This window comes from Rhynchophorus ferrugineus, unplaced genomic scaffold (assembly GCF_030347505.1).
Source record: "Rhynchophorus ferrugineus isolate W39M unplaced genomic scaffold, kcgeb_rfMv2 rfM3, whole genome shotgun sequence".
Lineage (NCBI taxonomy): Eukaryota > Metazoa > Arthropoda > Insecta > Coleoptera > Curculionidae > Rhynchophorus > Rhynchophorus ferrugineus.
The window spans coordinates 46649283-46670444 of record NW_027472582.1 but is presented as its reverse complement, the minus strand read 5'-3'; the positions used below and the strand labels follow the sequence as shown (position 1 = coordinate 46670444).

Below are 21162 nucleotides of genomic sequence, written 5' to 3'. Positions count from 1 at the left end.
ACTATGCTTGCACATGAAATCAAACAAGGAAAATGTCTTCAGGCCTGGTCAGGCTTCATAAAAACTAACTAAAATCCATATACATGCATACGTACCAAAAGGGAATGACACATATAAATTATTATATATAAAATCTGCCCGAAATTGTTTCTATAAAATTTTTAAACTTTTGCCCTTTCTATTTACCATATTATTTAATTATATAATATTTAGGGTAGATTGATATGGCTCGGTGAATGGAGGTAAAACGAAATGAAACAGTGGTGTTTATATTATGTGACCGTTATTTATTGGCTATATAAAAAATGTGAAAAATACAAAATAGATAAAACGGATGGCAGCGGTGTTACCTGGATACGAGGCTTGGGCAGTCGATGGTGGCACATCTAAACCATACGATGGTCGAGTACTGAATGATTGGAAATACCCTTCAATAACATCCCAGATAAACGTCTCGGGGTTGCCAGCTATTCGTTATCGGGTTCTGGTTGGCGCTGCTGGCACCCCGCCTGTGTTCAACATCTGGGGTTATATTTCTGGGTATTTTGTACACATAGTTACACATATCGTTTAGTACTTAACCTTATTTAGCTGCAATTTATTGTGTTATTGTTTCAGATAATTCCAATAAGGCATCAATAATATAAAATGAAAGTAAAGAAACGACATTTGATTTTTTTTTCATACATTTTTGTATTTTTGTTGCTTAAAATAATTGTATGTAAAATTCTGGCAGGGGTGTATTGTAGCGACCTTGAGGCATGTCGAATTTTACATCGTGGAATAACGGTCTACAAAATACCCAGAAATATAATCCCAGATGTTGATTATTTATCTGGGATGTTATTGAAGGGTATTTCCATTCATTCAGTGCTCAACCATCGTTTGGTTTAGACGTGCCACCACCGACTGTCCAAGCCTCGTATCCAGGTAACACCGCTGCCATCCTATCAGCTGTTTTATCTAATTGTATTTTTCACATTTTTTTATATAGCCAATAAATAACAGCCACATAATGTAAACACCACTGTTTCATTTCGTTTTACCTCCATTCACCGAGCCACATCATTTACCCTAAATTAATATAGAGCAGATATAGGAGTGATCCCTAGACACTAACCTGTAGAACTCCAACCGAAATAGGTTTCTCTAAATTTTCTTTCAAAAAGATATTATTCCAGTATGGGACTTCCAGGAATATTGCAGGGTAATATTTTTTTCTTCGAATGCCTTTTCAACAACCCCTGTTACTCTGTGCCCTTTGTCGATTGTCGAGTGGTCGTTTCGAAATCCAAACTGGAAATCTGGTATTTCTATAAATGGTTTAATAAGTTTTAACAGTAGTTTCTCTAATAATTCTGATATCGCATGTACCAGCGAAATAGGCCTGTAAGATCCAACTTGTTCTGCCTGTTTGTCAGGGTTTTTAAGCATAATTATTCGAGCAACCTTAAGACAGCCTGGAACGTGCTTCGGTTTTAAATTAAAGGCATTGAATATATATGTCAACATAATTATTGCTTTTCGTGGCAGCTCTTTCAATAACCAGATGAAATATGACCAATTCCAAGAGCCTTTTTAGGATTGAGGTTGTTGTCAATTTCTGTGACAACTTCCATTGTAGAAACAGAATTTATATCTAGTACAGATAGAATCAATCATATAATTTGGTTAGAATACATTAGATAAATGTTTTGCTAATAATTCAGCTTGTTCATAGTTGCGCCGAACCCATTCATTTTGATCATTTTTAATAGGCGGTACTCTAATAATTGGTCTTTTGAATCTCCAAGTTGCTTTTCATAGGGACTAATCCAAAGAAACTTTTTTTTCATTCTTTAATCTTTTGATTTGTCTGATTTTATTAAATATAATTGTCTGCAATATTTCTCGTTTTGTGCTATACATTTCTAGCTTTTTCATTCTAGATACTAGATAATTTACATCACATATTGATTTCTCTGTTGATGTCTTTAACCGACTTTATTCAATTATATTTCAGGTTTGCAGCTCAAGATTGTTTATACTTTTGAGTCTTACATTTAAACAGCTTTGTTCCTGGATTATAAATCTTAACCTGTCCCAGTTAGTGAATTTGTCAGTAAGATTAGGCATTTTTGTTTTTCTTAGGATTGTCGCGCCTAATGTTAACAATACTGGAGTGTGATCAGATGATAGTTCGCACAAGCTCCCGATTTGTATTTGATTTGATGAGATGACTTTCAAAATGTAAAAATCCAGTAGGTCTGGCACTTTAATACTGTCGGTGGACCAGTAAGTTGGTTCACGCGTTGAATGATAGTTACAATTATTAATATTAATTGCCGTGAGTATTTTTTTCCTTTTCCAGGTGTTATTAATCCTGAACTCCAGGCTGTGTGTTTAATGTTAAAGGCCCCTCAAATAATAAATATTGGATCTAATTTAAAAAATAATGTAATATATATATATATATATATATATATATATATATATATATATATATATATATAAATTGTAATATAATCTCCGATATGAAAGCTTTAGCTATGTTATTTTTTCTTATAAATAGTTCTAGTTCTCGGACTCGCTGATTTAGTCCATTTGTGTTCCATGTTATAATTCTAAGAATTCTGAAATGTGTCGCATTTCAGTATGAAATTCACTGAGCCAATTCATCATGTCGACGATCGTTGGCTCACTGGTTACAGTTTCCTGCTTTTTTACTTAAATTTGTTTATCGCTAGCTTTTTTGTTGCATATATTGTTTGCCGAAATTGCGAAATTTCGTCTAGTTTTTCATTTTCAATGGCAGATGGCTTTGCATTTTGAGATGGCTGAGTTTTGAGCTTTGTCGAGTTGTCGTAATTTTTGTGCAGTTGTCATTTTATTTCGCTGAAATTCTTTTATTTTCCTCTAGTACACTACACTCCCTTTATAACTGGCAGGTGTAATTTTTCGTTGCATAATGTAAATGTTGCTACGCTGTTGCGTCACTTTCTACACTGACTTGTGTGATATTTGACGCATCTAAGTTCCCTACTAATTTTTAGTATGACCAAGCTGTTGGCAGTAAATGATCCTATTGTTCTCATTTTGTACTAAATCGGCGTAAGACAGCGGGAATGTCTTAATACGTTTTTTAGTTGTTATGCAAACCATCTTGCTTTATTGTAGTTTCCAAAATTTACACCTGTTGCATATAGAATACTTTGAGTCCTGTACTCGAACGCTTATGAAGACAATTAGCTGCTGTTTTTATTGCATTAGAAACTGAATGGGTACGAATACCCATTTCCGTTGAGTTACTTTCTGGGTAATTGCTGTTCAACTTGCAGATTGTAGAAGAGTTGAAGTTCATATTATATCCGTAAAATGTTACAGTTTCGTGATTCACTTGCGACAGATTTATGTTATATTTTTGCATTCATTTAATGTTGTTACAAAAGTGAAATATTTCATATCTCGGACCTACATATATTACATCCTCTGACACCTAGACGGCGCCACTAGAATTAAATCCATATGTTATTTAGTTAGCCCTAACAATCAAAAGATGCGTATATAAATTTGACAGTTGTCGGATCACTAGTTTGTAAATTATAGCATTTTGAGTGAAGCAACTTTTGTTATTGTGAAAAAAATGGATAAAAAGGAATTTTGCGTATTGATAAAATATTGCTTTTTGAAGGGATAAAATACAGTTGAAGCACAAACTTGGCTTGATGCCGAATTTCCGGACACTGCCCCAGGAAAATCAACCATCAAGGATTGGTATGCTAAGTTTAGACGTGATGAAATGAACACCGAAGATGGTGAACACAATGGACACCCAAAAGAGGTTGTTACCGACGAAAACATAAAAAAATCAAAAAAAGAATTGAATGAAATATCAGATGCTCTAAAGATATTAACTGAACAACGTGTGCATCATATTATTCACAATTCATTATATTGGGGTCTCTGTGCAAAGTGGGTGCCACGCGAACTCATTTTTAACCAAAAACAATGACGAGTTGATGATTCGGAGCAGTGTTTGAAGATAACAATCGTAATAGAACCGAGTTTTTGCGTCGATATGTGACAATGGATGAAACATGGCTCCATCGTTTCACTCCGAAGTCCAATCAACAGTCATTCGAGTGGACTGCACACGATGAACCCGCTCCATAACGTGGCAAAACACAACAGTCGGCTGGCAAGGTTATGGCATCTGTATTTTGGGGTGCACATGGAATAATTTTCATTGACTACCTTGAAAAAGGAAGGATCATCAACAGCGACTACTACATAGCGTTATTGGACCGTTTGAAGGACGAAATCGCCGAAAAACGGCCGCATTTGAAGAAAAAGAGAGTGCTGCTTCACCAAGATAATGAACCATGTCACAAGTTAATGAAAACGATAGCGAAAATCAAAGAATTTGGCTTCGAATTGCTTCCTCAACCACCGTATTCTCCAGATCCGGCCCCCAACGATTATTTCCTGTTCTCAGATCTCTTCGAACTCGATCAAAGATAATTCTTTGATTCGATCATTCGAGATATGCTCGGTGATCAAAAAATAATAATACAGCTTTTTCTGTTTTATCGAAGAATTATACACTTTTCACGAACTTTGCTATTTGATAACTGTATTAAAACGATTTGACCTAATGTCTGGAAGAATTTTACAACAACTGTCAGAAAAGGGCTTCAACTTAATAGCAATTTATTTTTAATGCCATGTTACGTCTAAACTACTTCCTTAATACTTCGAAAGTGGCCCAAATCGTTAAGATTCTCAAACCAGGGAGATAGTCAGAAGGCGTTCCCTCCTATCGTCCTGTGATATTCAAGGTTTTCGAGAAACAAGAAGCTCAAAGTAAACTCAGAGGAAAGAAATATTATTACAGAGCACTAATTTAGTTTCTGTAACAAACACGGAACAATAAGCTAAGTTCACAGATTGGCTAATAAAATAAACAAAAGCTTCAACGAAAAAGAATTGTTCGGCTGCATTCCTCGATATATCATACTTTTGATAAGGTGTAGCACACTGGACATCAAGTTAAATTGAAAAATCTTCTGCCACATCTGTACTTTGAACTACTAAAATTATATCTCACATCTAGACACTTCATTATGAACCAGTGTGATGAATACATCTAATAAATTCAGGCGTTCCGCAAGACAGTATTCTTGGCCCATTGTTATCAAACACCTCTACTGTGGTAATTGTTGCCCATTAGATAGATTAAGGAATGCTGAGAGAAAAATAATTTTTCTAAAATTAAAAATAATAAAAAAATTAACTGCATAATATTAATATATTTTCACTATTAGAAAATTATGCTCAGCAGTTAAATACCTTTTTATATAACCTTTTTTTTACTTTAACAGAATCCACGACCACACTTTCTTCTGAACAAACGGAAACAATACCAGAAACGTACACGGAGCCAACGGAGATAACAAGTAAGTTTCGTCATTTATTCTTGCTCTCAAATATAACGATTTATGTCACATATTAAAATATTATATAAATATTCTTATAAAATTTCTTAGTATTATAACTTTCATCTAACATAATTATAGGTTTTTTTAAGAGGGTATTCTAATCTAAAAATTAAAGAAAATTGATTTTTTATATCTTCAAAGTTTAACCCTTTAAGAATATTTATTTTAAATTCTTTTAATTATTTTCGGAGGTATATCTGTTTTAGTGACGTGACGAACTTTAGGCGTATTCTAGGCTAGAATTTTAAAAAATCTATTTTATTCAAATATTTAGAGCTCAACACTTTTCAAAATTTATATTATTTTTGGATAATAAAATAGCTTTCATGTAGCGTTTATAATTTTTTAAGCTTTTCAATAAAACCTTTTTTCCCTTCGTTAGCAGATAGTAAAAATGGCACATCAACATCAACCACTAATAAGATAGACGAAACAACCACCACTAGTGCTGAACCAAGTAAGCTCTTTATTTTACTCATGTTTTTTTTTAATATTTGTTGTTTTGTTTATTTTATTGTTTTTATTTTCTTAGAAAAACATTTTTGTTTATGTTGTTATTCACCATTGGAATTGAAATCCTGAAATAAAAAACAACAAAATCTTACTTAAACACGTATACTGATTGGGACAAGTTTAAATTAATAACAAAGTATCAAATCAGTTTGAACGTAAGACTGTAATACTAACTCTAGACGCTATTGATCAACAAGCCCAAACTCTAATAGAACAGATTCGGTCAGCCTCAAAAAAGACAGAAATTTGAACATAAAGTAAATTACCTTCTCCAAATTAGGAATATGATTACCACGTAACTAATATGCCTGGAATGGCATGAAGGAACATTCTGAACATTTTTTTATAACGTCTTTATTAGATACACTTAGTACAATCTTAATTATAAATTAATTTATTATTACTTTTCATTTGTAGTTGGATTAATTCACAAGCAAGACGAGTGTGAGAAAATACATCGATATGTATTCCTCAAATATAAAATTATAATAACTTATAGCTATAGTTTACACTAAAGGTATACACTTTATATAAGTTCGTATGGTTTTGTTCGCTCCAATCTCCTGACATCCTGCGCGCTGTCCAGCAGTTATATTGCTTCCACGTTAGTATGATTTAGTAATCTTCTTTCGTGTTTCAAGGCGAAATCTTGGATAACTTCGCAAATCTATTTGATTTCCAGATCATCGTGCAGTTCTTCTTTAGTTACGTTGCGATAAGCATTGGTAATCAATCGAAGAACCTTGTTTTGACAGCGTTGTATGACAAGTTGATTTTAATTTTTAGTGCAACCCCATATTTACACCCCATAACTCCAAATTGGCTTTATAATTGTCTTATAGATCAACTACTTCGATTTTAGATCAAGTTGAGAGTATCTTCCGACTAACCAGTATAGTTGTTTTATTTTAGTTCTAATGTGTTTTGCTTTTTGTCTAACGTGATGTTTCCAATTTAATCTACCGTCAAGATTGTTTGAGTGATATAATAATTTTTTATTATTTCGCTGCAATGCAAAATTAACGTAGACAAGTTTGGAGCTATTATGTTGAATTTTCAGGCATTAAATTTATATGTCAACATGATGATTGCTTTTCGTGGCAGTTCTTTCAATAATCCAGGGGAAATGTCTATCTATACCAGGTGCCTTTTTATTATTGAGGTTATCAATTTCAGTGGCCATTGGAAGTTAATGGAGAAATTAGATTCAGATACATCGGCTTGATAAACATGATATATATATCCATGGTAGATTCTGTATCATTAGGTTGAAATATGTTAGCTAAGTATTGTGCCAACAATTCAGCTTTTTCATCATTGCGTCGAACCCATTCATTTCGATCATTTTTAGTTGGCGGTACTCTAATAACTCTTCTTTTAAATCTTCGAGTTGCTTTCCGTAGCGAATAATCTTTGTCTACTTGTGGGCTTAATTCACTTATATACTTTTGAAAGCAATTCTGTTTATATTCTTTGATCTTCTGATTCGTCTGATTACTAATTCTATTAAAAGTAGTTTTGTCTGCAACATTTCTGGTTCTGTGCCATACTTTTCTAGCTTTTCGCCTTTCTTTTATCATTTCTCTAATTTCGTGGAGGTAAATTACTTCATATTCTGATTTCTCTCTTGCTATTGGGATAGCATCTTTTGCAGCTGACGGAATTTGTTCAATTATATTTTTGGTTTGTTGCTCAAGATCATCTATACTTTTAAGTCTTACTTTTAAACTGATTTGTTCCTACAGTATTAATCTGAATTTGTTCCAGTCAGTATATTTGTTGGTAAGATTAGGCTTTTTTGCTTTTCTTAGGATTGTCGCGCTCAGTGTTAACAATACTGGAGTGTGATCAGATGTTAGATCGCACAAGCTTTCTGTACTAATTTGATTTAATGAGATGCCTTTTGTTTTTGAACATTTAACTCAAACTTATTTCGGCTGTTGCTTCACAAAGTAGTGTCTTATACGGGTGTTAAAAATTCGATTGAAAAAAAAATATATCGATATTTCATTATATCGATGTTTTAAAAATATCGATATATACGGATATATCGGAGAAAAAATTACCGATTTTTGACGAAACTCTAAAATTTTAAATTTTAAGTACCTTAATTCACCAAACTCGAAAAATGTGCCTAAAAAATATAGATATATAGGCCAAAAAATATCGGCCAAAAATATCATATTTTTTTCCATAAAATATCGATATATCGATATTTTTTCTGCATCCCTAGCGTTTTGCACCATTCCCGTATGTGATCTACACATCGGATATCCCAACAATAAGAGAGATAATACTTGGAGCATATACCGGCAATAGTCATTATGGCAATATGGATTGCAAACTAGAAAATATAGTTAAATATCTCCAAATGTGTCCATGCCAATTTTAGTAATACTGGAATGTGATCAGATGTTAGATCGCATCTGGTTAGTCGGAAGGTACTCTATTTAAGTCTTTGACTGATCTTGATTTGAGATCGTTTTATCAGTCAATCATAAAGCCTATTTCGACATAGGATGCAAATATAGGGTTGTACCAAGGCATCAAAACAACTAATAATCCAACACAAAAAAGTTATTTGATTGCTTGCAATACTTATCACTACAAAACAAAAGAGAAATTACACCTAAATCAAATGGATCTCCTATTGTCCAATATTTGGCCTTAAAATACGGAAAAACAACAGCGTGGAAGCAGTTCAGCTGCTGGACAACGCCCATGAAATCAGAGGATTGAAGTAAACCAAATTAAAGAACTTAAAAAAGTATGGTGTACAAGGGTTACTATTAACTTTAGTTTAAATAGATTAATTTAGTTTTAAATTGGCAAATATATACAATTCTATTTATACCTCACTCATATTGCTTTTATATAAGTACAATAATAGTAATAAATTATGTACATGTTATAGTACATTAATGTAAAATTGTTCTACGAATAAAATCTATTAAAATTACTACTTATCGAATAAAATGATAAATAAGGAGGATGTAATTAAATACTTTACAAAATATGTATTCATAATACGGGACTTTTTCAAATAAGTGACAATATAACAAAAAAAGTACTTCTTGTATTCATTCCATTTAGTGTTCATATTGTAGCGCATTTTTTTAATATCAGCTCCTTTGCCAGAAAGAATATCATCAAATTATACAGGCACACATGGTAAGTGTTCATGAAAAACTATTACAACTAATACAAAAGCAACTAGCATGGTTATCAAGTATACAACTTCTTTGATTTAAATCCATTTCAAACTTTAAAATAGACCCATATAATTAGATGTTTCTTTTTATCAAGAGAAAGAAGCAATTACTAAGGTCATTTTACATTAAGATTTTTTTTCTGCATTCTTCCTAGAAATATTAAACACATAACTTTACAGAGATTTTTACAGATTTTTTGAGTAACTTAATTTTATTTAAAGTACTAGCTGACCCGACAGACTTCGTCCTGTCAAAAAGATTTGTAATGTGGCAGTTTTTGTGCCTACGTATTTTAAAAAATTCTCCTGAACAGAACCATCACCCTGGTGATAGGGCGTTGTGAATAAAAAATAATTAAATAAAACATATATAAGGATTGAAAAGTAAGTAATCGCTTTATTGTTAATCATGTGAATCATAATTATTATTATTATTATCATTATATTGCTTTGTGGTATACGATGTTTTTTGTTTGATTACCTGGCGCATAGATAAACAAATCTGATGGTTTTCCAACACGGGAACAGGCAACATACAATTGACCATGTGAGAAACATGGGTTTTCTAGATTAATACCACAAACACTTAATGATTGCCCCTGGGACTTGTTTATAGTCATAGCAAAAGCAAGCCGTCAACATGTCTATAGGAAATTTGCCATTACCAATGTCAATGAGTTGTTTAGAGAATATGTTTCCAGATTGGTCATTTTGCAACTCGACACGCATATTCTTGCTTAAATGAAGTACTTTAACATGTTTCCACAAATTGGAGGACTTTAGACATGCATTGAGTTCATCAGCTGGCGTTGATCGTGGAATCACTGGCAATGTTTGACGAAAATCTCCTGCTAATAAAATCATTGCACCACCAAATCGGTTATTATTGCTACGTAGATCTTTTAAGGTTCTGTCTAAAGCCTCCAAAGATTTTTTATGTGCCATCGTGCATTCATCCCAAACAATCAATTTACATTGCTGCAAAACCTTTGCCATTGCAGAGTTCTTCGAAACGTTGCAGGTTGGAGTTTCATTGCTTTGCATATTTAATGGCAATTTTAGTGCTGAATGGGCTGTTCGACCACCTTCAAGCAAAGTTGCTGCGATTCCCGACGAAGCGAGTGCAAGTGCAATTTTATTTTGTGAGCGAATTGTTGCTAATATTAATGAAATAAAAAAAGTTTTTCCTGTACCACCAGGTGCATCTAAGAAATAAATCCCTCCAGTTTCATCATTTGTTACTTTCATAAGAGTTTCAAATACATACTTCTGTTGTTCATTTAACAGTGGAAGATTTGTTTGAATTTATTCTTTCAAAGCGTTGAGATCATACAGTCTTTCTCGATGCAACTCTTGGTTAAAAGCGTCATGCATAGGACGATTGGGCGCGGTCAGGCCTAATTGAATTAATAGTTTGTTTGACATTATCAAGCACATGTCCTCAATTGAAATCAATGCTTCATTGTAAATTTCTTCACTGATTTGTATATTTGGATTTTCCATTCTATTCCGTATTTGATACAAAATATCATCACACATATAATCTTTGTACTTCATCCACAAATCAATTGGGTTTGATGGGAAGCATGTAGATATGATTATAGAAAACAATGTTCGTATTTGATGAGTGTGTGATGATATTACAGCATCATTGAGAGTTTGATCCCAATGAGCGTCATTTTCAAGCAATTGCAAACGTTGACAGGCTTCTCTGTAGGATCCACACAATTCACCATCAACAGTTCGTAACTGTTGGAATGATGTTGGGCCACGTACATTGACTAATAGCAGTCGTAAATAAAAACATTCATCATTGCTTGGATGTACTGAATAAATCCGGCCAATCGCATCGGTGGAATATACATCTGTATATCCTGGAACTGGTTTTCCTTGTTTCCGTCGTATAAATCTCCTTGAGGATTGATTCCAGGTATAATATTTTGGCATTTCAGAATATAGCAATGTTTGTGCGAAATCATCGTTTTGGCATGTCTCAAAAAAACTGGTTAATGTAGTAGATGGTGGCTGAGCAGCTCTTTGTACTGCGTTCTGTGCTGTAAAATACACTCTTTGTCCATTTTCTAAATGCACAGCTAAGTGAACAACAGAAGGGTGTCTCTCATGAATAGGAAAAGAAAATATTCGCCAAACTGCTTCATTACTACTGACATAGCGGCCCATTTGGTATTGGGTAACTTCATCATTAGAATTCTCTGCACCAATTCCAATCACAGCCATATCACTCCCTTTGGTTACATATTTGCAAATGTATTTAATCGATTTCACTGAATGGCAAGATTCAACGTTGATGTGTGCTTTGAATGTCTTTGATAAAATGGGTGAATATGGAACAATCCAACGATTATCTATTTCAATATCTTGTTAATTTAATTTGACAATTGTTGATTTTCCATTGTCTGCTGTCGATCTGCGACGATACAATGGATAACCGTCATTACCAGTAATTGTTTCCGATATTAATGTCCGTGGATATCGTTTTGAACATTTACCATCCATCATACACGGTGAATTTTGATTAAGAGTTCCACAGGGACCATGTATCATGTTTTTGATAACTACCTCATGCAATCCAGGATCTACTTGTACATTAGGGATTTCAGCTGATATCACTGCATCAACTTCATTTGGCCTTATCTTTTCAACCAACCAAATCAAAATGTGTGCATGTGGCAATCCTCGTTTCTGCCACTCCACAGAATACATCCAGCAGCGTGTCTCACCAAACACATTATGTTTTACGATGAAATTCATTAAAGATTTCAACTTTTGTCTAAAGACTCTGGCTGTAATATCATGACGATCAATGGATGATTTCCCAGGTAATAACTCCTGCTTAATTTGTATCCATTGCGGATTGCATGTAAATGTGATGAACAAATCTGCTGTACCATAATGACGAACATACGACATGGCATCTTGAGCATATTCGTGCATATGCCGAGGGCTTCCGATGTATGTTGCTGGAAGAATAGTCATCCGACCGACATTCTGTGCATTTCCATCAGTATTAATCGCATCTCGAAGGTGAATATACTCTTCAGATCGGAGTTTGGTTTGATTCAACCTGATGAATGTTAATCTCTCCGTTTCAATTTTAACATACATGTCATCAACATATTTGTGATATAATCGCCGACATTTCAATATGTGATTATCTGCATTTTCCCGAATCATTAGGCGGTATGAATAATAGTTCATTGAACTGACTTTTTTGTTGGTTTCAGAACCTGTAAACAGATTTTGTTTTAATAACATTCAAATATAAAATTAAAATACATAATATAGTGACTGAGATATTATCGCCATAGCTAAACTAATATTTTAGTTACCTGTAATGGGATTTATCATTTTTATTGATAAATCGTAGCCATCTTCACCTTGCCAAAATATAATGGGATATTGCAGTGCATCATATGAGCGGTGTGTTTCCTTTATAGGTTGTAATTGAAAATTCCGACGATGTAAAACAATATCACGGGATTCCAAGTTTTCTCCAACTACAACGATAGCAACTTCATCAATAGTTGGTGCATTAAAACGTCTTGTATGTTGACCTGCAGGTGTTTTATCAGCTCTGATTACAATTTTGTGATTATCGGATGGCATCAGATCCAGGGCAGTTTTAAACAATATAATCAATTGATTGTGTTGATGAAATAAAGTTTGTAATTGTTCTACAATAGACCTTTTTACTAAATTGTTATGTGCACAACGCAGATCAATTTCTTGTGGTGAATTGCCCATAAAATAAATTTGCAGGAATTTGTTGTCGCTATCTGACACTGGTAACAGTGAACCTGCTCTGTGATATATTTGCCCTTGTATCTGTAAATAAAAAAAATATTATGGTGTGGTATAAATTAATGGATTGTCAATGATCAAACTTAAATAATATTTGATCTTAAAAAGTATATATTTAGTTTTAACTAATATCTATCAAATATAAAATATAATAAAAGTGTCACTGAAACTGAATCACCATATAATATGATGACTAAGTGATATATTTCGTAATTATTAAGAAATTGAAGATTAGTAACACATCTTAACTTTGGTGACAGAAAATTTTGTTCGCTAAAATAATTATGAGTAACTGCTATAATACATACCTTGAAAGTTGGCATAAAATTTTCCCGAACTGCATTTGTTGCCCCAAATGAAGTTATTTGAAAGCAATTGTTATATTGTTGAATATGTGTCAAAAAGTGTATAGAATCTGTTCCTATTCCTGAAACCAATGAGTACAATGGTTCTGGTGGTGGATCCAATTGTATCAATTTCACTTTACCATTTGCGCAACACAATCCATTGGCTTCGTTTTTGTATTTTAATGCCTTACAGTGTGAGCAAACCAAGTTCATAGAACCAATAACAACACATTGGTAGTTACTGTAGTCAATTGACACATCGTAACTGAAAGCAGCTGGATTCAAACTTGCGCGATTATTAGTTGAATGTCGCGCTCGCGCTTCACGCGTTTGTGATATCCGAATTCTTTCACGTTCATTTCCGTCGTCACGTTCTTGTGCAGTACGATTAGATCGGTAATTAGTTTGGTTTATAGCATTTCTGGTTCTTCTACCTAAATTGCTTCGTCTTATAGGAGGCATATCAAATATAAATTATTTTTTCACTAATCACGAACTAAACAAACACTAACTAACTAAACACTCTGCACAAAACACGATATACGAATTTGTTTCGTGTATCACTTGACAATTCATCTGTCATCTGTCAAAAGTCATCTGTAACAGACAACTTTTTTTTTTAAATTTGATATGACTTGAACTCAAATCCTTTTAAGCCGTACGAATTGTTTTATTTATTTAAAATTTGAATTAAATTTTAAACAAATAAAAAATTTTAAATAAATAAAACAATTCGTACGGATTAAAAGGATTTGAGTTCAAGTCATATCAAATTTAAAAAAAAAAAGTTGTCTGTTACAGATGACTTTTGACAGATGACAGATGAATTGTCAACTGATACACGAAACAAATTCAAAAAAAAAGGGCTATTTTTAGGGTTTTTACAGCAATAATTCTAATTTTTCTCGCCGTAAAAACCATCCCTGAACTTCAACGAACATTTTAAAAAAAGATTTGGCCAAATTGGTCCAGGCGTTGTTGAGTTATGCGCTTAGGAACATATTTTGCGATTCATTTTTATATATAAGAAGATAAATATTCTCTTCTATCTTTTTATAATCTTAAAATCTGCTGTTCAACTGAAATTTCAAACTCCTCAAAAGACTGTATCATACTTATAGGATTGTACTACGAATATGTATATATATTGAAGCAATAAAAAACATATGTAAAATGAATATTTATAATACAAGGCTTTTTTTTCGGTAAATAAAAATATAATGAAATATAGCACTTCTTATAAGATAATATTATAGAATGATATATAAAATCGGAATTTTGTTCAATAGGCATAAAATAATTCATATAGCTGACTTATCTGTTTAAAACTAAAGAATAGACTTAAATAGAAGGATAGAATTTGGCAAAACTAAATAAGAGACAAGTAAACATTGAGACAATTCCTTCAATTTAGTGTTCAAAGTGTAATGCATTTTCTTTTTAGTGACATCTCCTTTGCCAGAAGGAATATCATCAAATGATACAGACACACCTGGTAAGTGTTCATGAAAATCTATTATAACTAATATTAAATCAATTAGCATGGTTATCAAGTATACAAGTTCTTTGACATAACAGTTCAATTGAAAAGTCCCCGACCTACCATAGCAAAACACATTTTTTTGCAAAATTAGTTATTTTTATTCAACACAATTCCCTTCAAGTGTGATTAAGCGAACCCAACTTTTCGATACCATTTTTGTAGTACGATTTGTTCTTTGCTTCAAAATAGACCTCAGTTTCGTCGATCATCTCTTCATTCGACGAAAATGTCTTCCCAACGAGCATTCTTTTGAGATCTGAGAACAGGAAATAGTCGTTGAGGGCCACATCTGGAGAATAAGGTGGATGAGGAAGCAATTCGAAGTCCAATTCATGGATTTTTAACACGGTGTATGTTCTTAGTGAAGTAGCGCTTTCTTTTTTTTTAAATGCGGCGGTTTTTCAAACGGTCCAATAACGCTCTGTAATAATCGCGATTGATGGTCCTTCCTTTTTCAAGTCAATGAAAATTATTCCATGCACATCCCAAAATACAGACGCCATAAATTAACCGGGCGACTGTTGCGGTTTCCTACGCTTTGGAGCGGGTTAATCGTGTGCAGTCCACTCGGGTCACTGTCGATTGGACTACGGAGTAAAATGATGGAGCCATGTTGCATCCATTGTCACATGTCGACGCAAAAACTCAGGTTTGTTACTCTTGATCATCTTCAAACACTGCTCCGAATCATCAACTCGTCGTTGTTTTTAGTTAAAAGTGAGCTCGCGCGGCAGCCATTTTACACACAGCTTTCTCATACCCAAATATTCATGAATGATATGGTGTACACGTTCAATTGATATCTTTAGAGTGTTTGCTATTTCAATCAGTTTCAATTTACGGTAATTCAAAATCATTTTGTGGATTTTTTTAATGTTTTCATCGATTACAACTTCTTTTGGGCGTACACTGCGTTCACCGTCTTCGGTGCTTATTTCACCACGTATAAACTAAGCATACCATATGCATTCCTGGGGCAGTGTCCGAAAACTCGGTATCAAGCCAGGTTTTTGTTTCAACTGTATTTTTTCCCTTCAAAAAGCAATATTTTATCAATACGCGAAATTCCTTTTTATCCATTTTTTTCACAAAAACAAAAGTTGCTTCACTGAAAATGTTATAATTTAGAAACTAATGATCCGACATCTGTCAAATTTATACACGTATCTTTTGAGGGTTAGGGCTAATAAATTAAAACATATGGATTTAATTCTAGTAGAGCCATCTGTATGTCAATCCTTTTCAATTGACCAACAGGTCTCAATTCTATTTCAAAGTTTAAAATAGGCCAATATAATTAAAGGTTTCTCTTTTGTCCTATCTGGTTAAGAAATTTCACAGAAACCTCTATACTTAGTGGTACTGTACATTTAGTGGCACATCACATGTGAATTAACATCTTTGGTGTTTTATCATAAACTCCTCAAAAAACTATATCATACTTATAGGATTGTACTACGATTATCTAATATTGATGCAATAAAAAATATGTAAAACAAATATTTATAATAGGATACTGTTTTTCAAATAAATAACAATATAATAAAATATACCACTTCTTATATAAGATAATGTTATATAATGATATATAAAATCGGAATTTTGTTCAATAAGCCTAAAACAATTCATATAACTGACTTATCTGTTTACAAACTAAAGAATATATTTGACAAGAATTTCGCAAAACTAAATAATAGACTTCCATTTAAGTAAACATCTGATAAGTCATTCAACTTAGTATTCAAATTGTAATGCATTTTCGTTTTAGTAACAGCTACTTTGCCAGAAGGAATATCATCAACAGATACAGGCACACCTGGTAAGTGTTCAGGAAATTCTATTACAGGTAATACAAAATCAATTAGCATGGTTATCAAGTGTACCACTTCTTTGAAATAAATCTATTTCAAACTTTAAAATAGGCCCATATAATTAAGAGAAAGAAACATTTAACATGGTTATTTTACACTGATATTTTTTTTATATTCTGCCTGGATACATTAAAACATAACTTTAATTTTACAATTCTTTTAAGTGAGCTTAACATTTTTTAAAGTATAAATATTCTCTTCTATCTACTTAAAATCTACTGTTCAACAGAAACTTCACAGAAACTCTATACTTAGTGGGACATCTGGCGTTTAATTCTCTTCTTTGGTCTTTAGATCATAAACTTCTCATCGAAAAGTTATCTCACTATATCATAATTCCAGTGTTTTTAGAATCTCTAAGATTTTCTTGATTATTTTTGGTGTTCCTTTATGGTCAATAACAAGTCATTGTTAAATCTGATCTAACTATTGCCATTCATTTTTCTCCTACCATTCTGTTTATATAATTATTGTGTTTATCTGTATATATTTTCAAGTTGATTTGTCAAATATGGAAATAATTTTGCTAATATAAAACACCTTCAAAACCAAGCAGATCAAGACAAGACGAAATTTTAAGCTCAATTTTATTTAATAAATTCAAAATATTAATGAAAAATGGAAATTATTAATAAGAAACTGTCAAATAGAATAAACAAAACTGATCCTCAGCAAAAATCAGATCGGCTAAGGAGATTGGAGCATCATATTGAACGTCATGCCTGTTTTTAAAGTTTTGGCATAATTACATCCACTACTATATCGAAAAAATACAGTGTATTCGAAATCATTTTGCATTCGCACACAACTAATAGACACCTCAGAAGTTTTAATAATCTTTAGAGGGATATATTCAGGCTCCAAAACTGCCGAAAGCAGAGCGAAATTCAATAGAAACGACAATCACATACTTTCTACACCTAATACGACCCTCCATCACGATATATTACTTAACAAATATCTCCGGATTTGACGCATGCGCATATTAGGCTCCATTTATGTTTGAAACAGAGAATAATTCAAGGTTGGCGCATGCGTATATACGCTTCATTTACTTACTCCTTTTTTATTTATAAATTATTTTTTATAAATAAATTTACCAAATTTGATAAATATTTAATTTAATGTTGAAATTATATATAAAGTCGAAAATAAACATTGAAAATTTTTTGATATAACACATTTTATTTAAAAAATTATTGAATAATATATAGCTTTTCTATTTTTATTAAGCACCATATTTAAATTAATTTATATATTTGAACAACTAACATGAACTCCAAGACCCTTATACATAAACAATACCATAAAAAACCAAAATTGTTTAGGTCAAATCCAGTCAATATCGATAAAAACTAAACGAAAAAGCCACCACTATATATGAAAGCAGTGAAATTGTTCTAAAATTCTCGAAATTTAATCAACTATGATCCCTACTGCAGTTTTTTTAAATATGATTTTTATCTTGATCCATAAGCCCCGCTAATAAATTGACTACCTCGAGCTTTCTGTTAACATATTGTACATTTATTAGCCTAACACGAATGGATGATAGTACTTTTAAGCTGAAAGAAATCTCCAGTCAATGCGTCATTATTTTTACAAATTAATAATTTATTTACCTATGCTGTTATATAAAAATTCATTCTCTTTTCCTTGTTTGTCATTAAATTATTAGGGTGTCGTTGGTAGTGTTATATTTTGTTTATTTGATCTAGGTCTACTTTTCTTAGCAAATTTAGTTATTTTATATCAAATAATTTATTATAATTTGATAGTACCACTCTCCACTGTTTTTGCATCCTAGCAAAATTCTGTCTAATTTCTTATTCTCTGATTCTCTGAATTTCACATTCTTAGACTTTCATACTCAACAAATTCTTGCTACATCTTACCAATAAACTAAAAATTATATCATTACTAAAATATATCATGTTAAAAAAATATCTATTTGTTATCAGTTACTACAATTTTTACAACTATTCTTGACGGATAAATCTAATTAATAAATTGATTGACTACTTCCAATGCAACAAGTATGTTGATGCCATTTCGATGAAAATAATGTGTTATAAATTTAGCAGCTAACATTCCCACTATAAATAAAATTGATGCTGTTTGGATTTTATAACTTCTAAAAATGTAACCTTACATTCTGCACTTACCCTTGTTCTTCCTTATTTTAAAACCAGTCTATGTTAAATCACCAAGAATAACACAACAATTTAATTATTATTCCTATAGATTCAACAAATCTATTACAACATTAATGTAACACAAAATCTAAACATCCTAGATTTTTTTGTTATTTTCACATGATCGACTGTATGGATCGACTCGCAAAAAATGTACCATCATTACAAAGGAAGACAATATAGTTTATTCTTTCCTATGGTGCACATGTGCTAAATCCGGAGATATAGATTAAGTAATGTTTCCTCCCTTCATCAGCTATATATATATATATATATATATATATATATATATATATATATATATATATATATATATATATATATATATATATATATATATATATATATATATATATATATATATATTGCAGCTAAGTAGTGAAACAAGTAAATTTCCTAAGTTTTATGCCATTTGTTGATTTATCTATTCTCCTGCATTTTTGTTTTAGACTCAAACATCTTCCATCAAGAAAGGGTATCAGGTGATACAAACACATCTGGTAAGTATTATGATAAGTTATAAAAAATGTCAACTATCATCTTTACATCAATACTAGAAATGCCATCAGAGACTACTACAATAAATACAATATCAACTAGTGAAACTATCGATTATACAACTTACACGGAGAATACGTTCATCACAGAATCAAATCATAATAATGAGAATGCTGATAGCACAACCATAGAAACTTCTACTAATAAGCGACTACCAATCACTACATTATCAAATACATTTTCTACTATAATCTCATCAATAAACACTGAATACACAACTATTTCTCAATCACCAAGTAAGTTAATAGTTCTCATTAATATGCGAAAACCTAAGAATATATTTTTTATTTCAGATAATGAATCAACAAAATTTTCTGATGAAAGCACTTCAGGTCAGTATATAAATAGCTATAGAATTATTAACAAAGTAAAGCACAAAGCTCTTCAATTTTATTAGGTTTTACCGAAGAATCTATTACAACCTTAGCACCACCTACAACTACAATACTACTACCTACTACCACAATACCACCACCTACTACCACAATACCACCACCTACTACCACAATACCACCACCACATATATCTACAATACCACCACCTACTACTACAATACCACCACCACATATCACTACAATACCACCACCACCTCTCACTATAATACCACCACGTGCTACTACAATAACACCACCTAATACCACTATGATACACAACACAACACCACACAATCTAGGTAAATTGTTTAATTTCAAGTATGATTTATATAAAACAGTTTTAAATTTACTGTCTTAGACGATGGAAGCACAGTACCGTCGAAGCCTGAAACAAATGCTACTACAATTTCATCTTCCACTATATCATCTACAGCTATGATGCCAGGTAAGTCATTGGGTCAGTCAAAAACTACAAAGTAATATAGACTGTCAACTTAATATTGTTTTACCTAGTCTTAACAGTGAAAGCATAGTGAATAGCTTAACAGTGAATAGCTGTTTACTATTCCAGATGTTTGTAAACAAAATATTTTGTTATGAAGGCATTTCATTGGTTCCGATATTTAATTCGGTATCATGTTATTTTCTTGTACCATTAACCCCTCACTTCACATTTTACGGACCAATAAAATTTAGATCAAAAAACTAAATTTAATTTTAAATTTTAATAGGATCTATTAAAGCCATTTTAGTTGTCTTTACTGATTATAAAAGAAACATACAGGTATTTCTTTGTAAATATTATGTCAACTTATTTAACGCAAAAATATATTGAAGGCCTTAAACTTATTTTAAATATTGTATTCTGACAATTATTACGGAACAATTAAAACTGACAAAAATTTATGTTTTTTAAGATAGCTAAAATTACTATTAATATTAAAAAAATGAGATCCAAGTGTTAGTTTAAAAATCTACTAACAGTATGATAAAATAATCCTAATGGAGTTTCTAATTAGAGTATGAAGTACTGTCTTGTCTGTGATTGATGATTTAGACCCATTTTCCCTTTTTTTTTTCCTGTACAGTTTTTATTTGTTTTAGCCGACTCCAATCTATATTTTATGGGCCCTAGATGAATTGCTATACTTCCTAGGTTTTGATTTTTTTTTGACTGTTATTAATCATCTTCGTCAATCTATTGAGGGAAAATGTCTTCTTGAGGAACAGTACTGCTATTGGTGTGCTACA

General features: G+C 32.0%; 2 protein-coding genes across 38 annotated transcripts in view; one reads left to right on the top strand and one right to left on the bottom strand.

Annotated features, from left to right (window-relative positions):
- Positions 1 to 21162, top strand: part of LOC143194409 (uncharacterized) — a 112033-nt gene that overhangs the window by 63253 nt on the left and 27618 nt on the right. For 6 of the 36 annotated variants that reach the window (XM_076401155.1, XM_076401159.1, XM_076401153.1 and 3 more), the window contains 9 exons: positions 5361 to 5435; positions 5860 to 5934; positions 14815 to 14865; positions 16682 to 16759; positions 19429 to 19479; positions 19537 to 19773; positions 19831 to 19869; positions 19935 to 20210; positions 20270 to 20356. In XM_076401155.1, coding sequence (XP_076257270.1) covers positions 5361 to 5435; positions 5860 to 5934; positions 14815 to 14865; positions 16682 to 16759; positions 19429 to 19479; positions 19537 to 19773; positions 19831 to 19869; positions 19935 to 20210; positions 20270 to 20356 — 969 coding nt within the window. The remainder of the gene's footprint in view (positions 1 to 5360; positions 5436 to 5859; positions 5935 to 14814; positions 14866 to 16681; positions 16760 to 19428; positions 19480 to 19536; positions 19774 to 19830; positions 19870 to 19934; positions 20211 to 20269; positions 20357 to 21162) is intronic. The other 30 variants (XM_076401184.1, XM_076401187.1, XM_076401186.1 and 27 more) reach the window with 16 other exon arrangements.
- Positions 10506 to 13952, bottom strand: LOC143194413 (uncharacterized). 2 transcript variants are annotated; one of them, XM_076401191.1, is made up of 4 exons: positions 13511 to 13952; positions 13332 to 13450; positions 12552 to 13047; positions 10506 to 12449 (listed from the first exon to the last, which is right to left on the bottom strand). In XM_076401191.1, exons 1-4 carry the CDS (start codon positions 13830 to 13832, stop codon positions 11584 to 11586), a joined length of 1803 nt encoding a protein of 600 aa, XP_076257306.1. In that variant the 5' UTR covers positions 13833 to 13952; the 3' UTR covers positions 10506 to 11583. The 2 variants fall into 2 exon arrangements, with proteins under 2 accessions (XP_076257306.1, XP_076257304.1); XM_076401189.1 differs by having other exon boundaries at positions 13332 to 13952.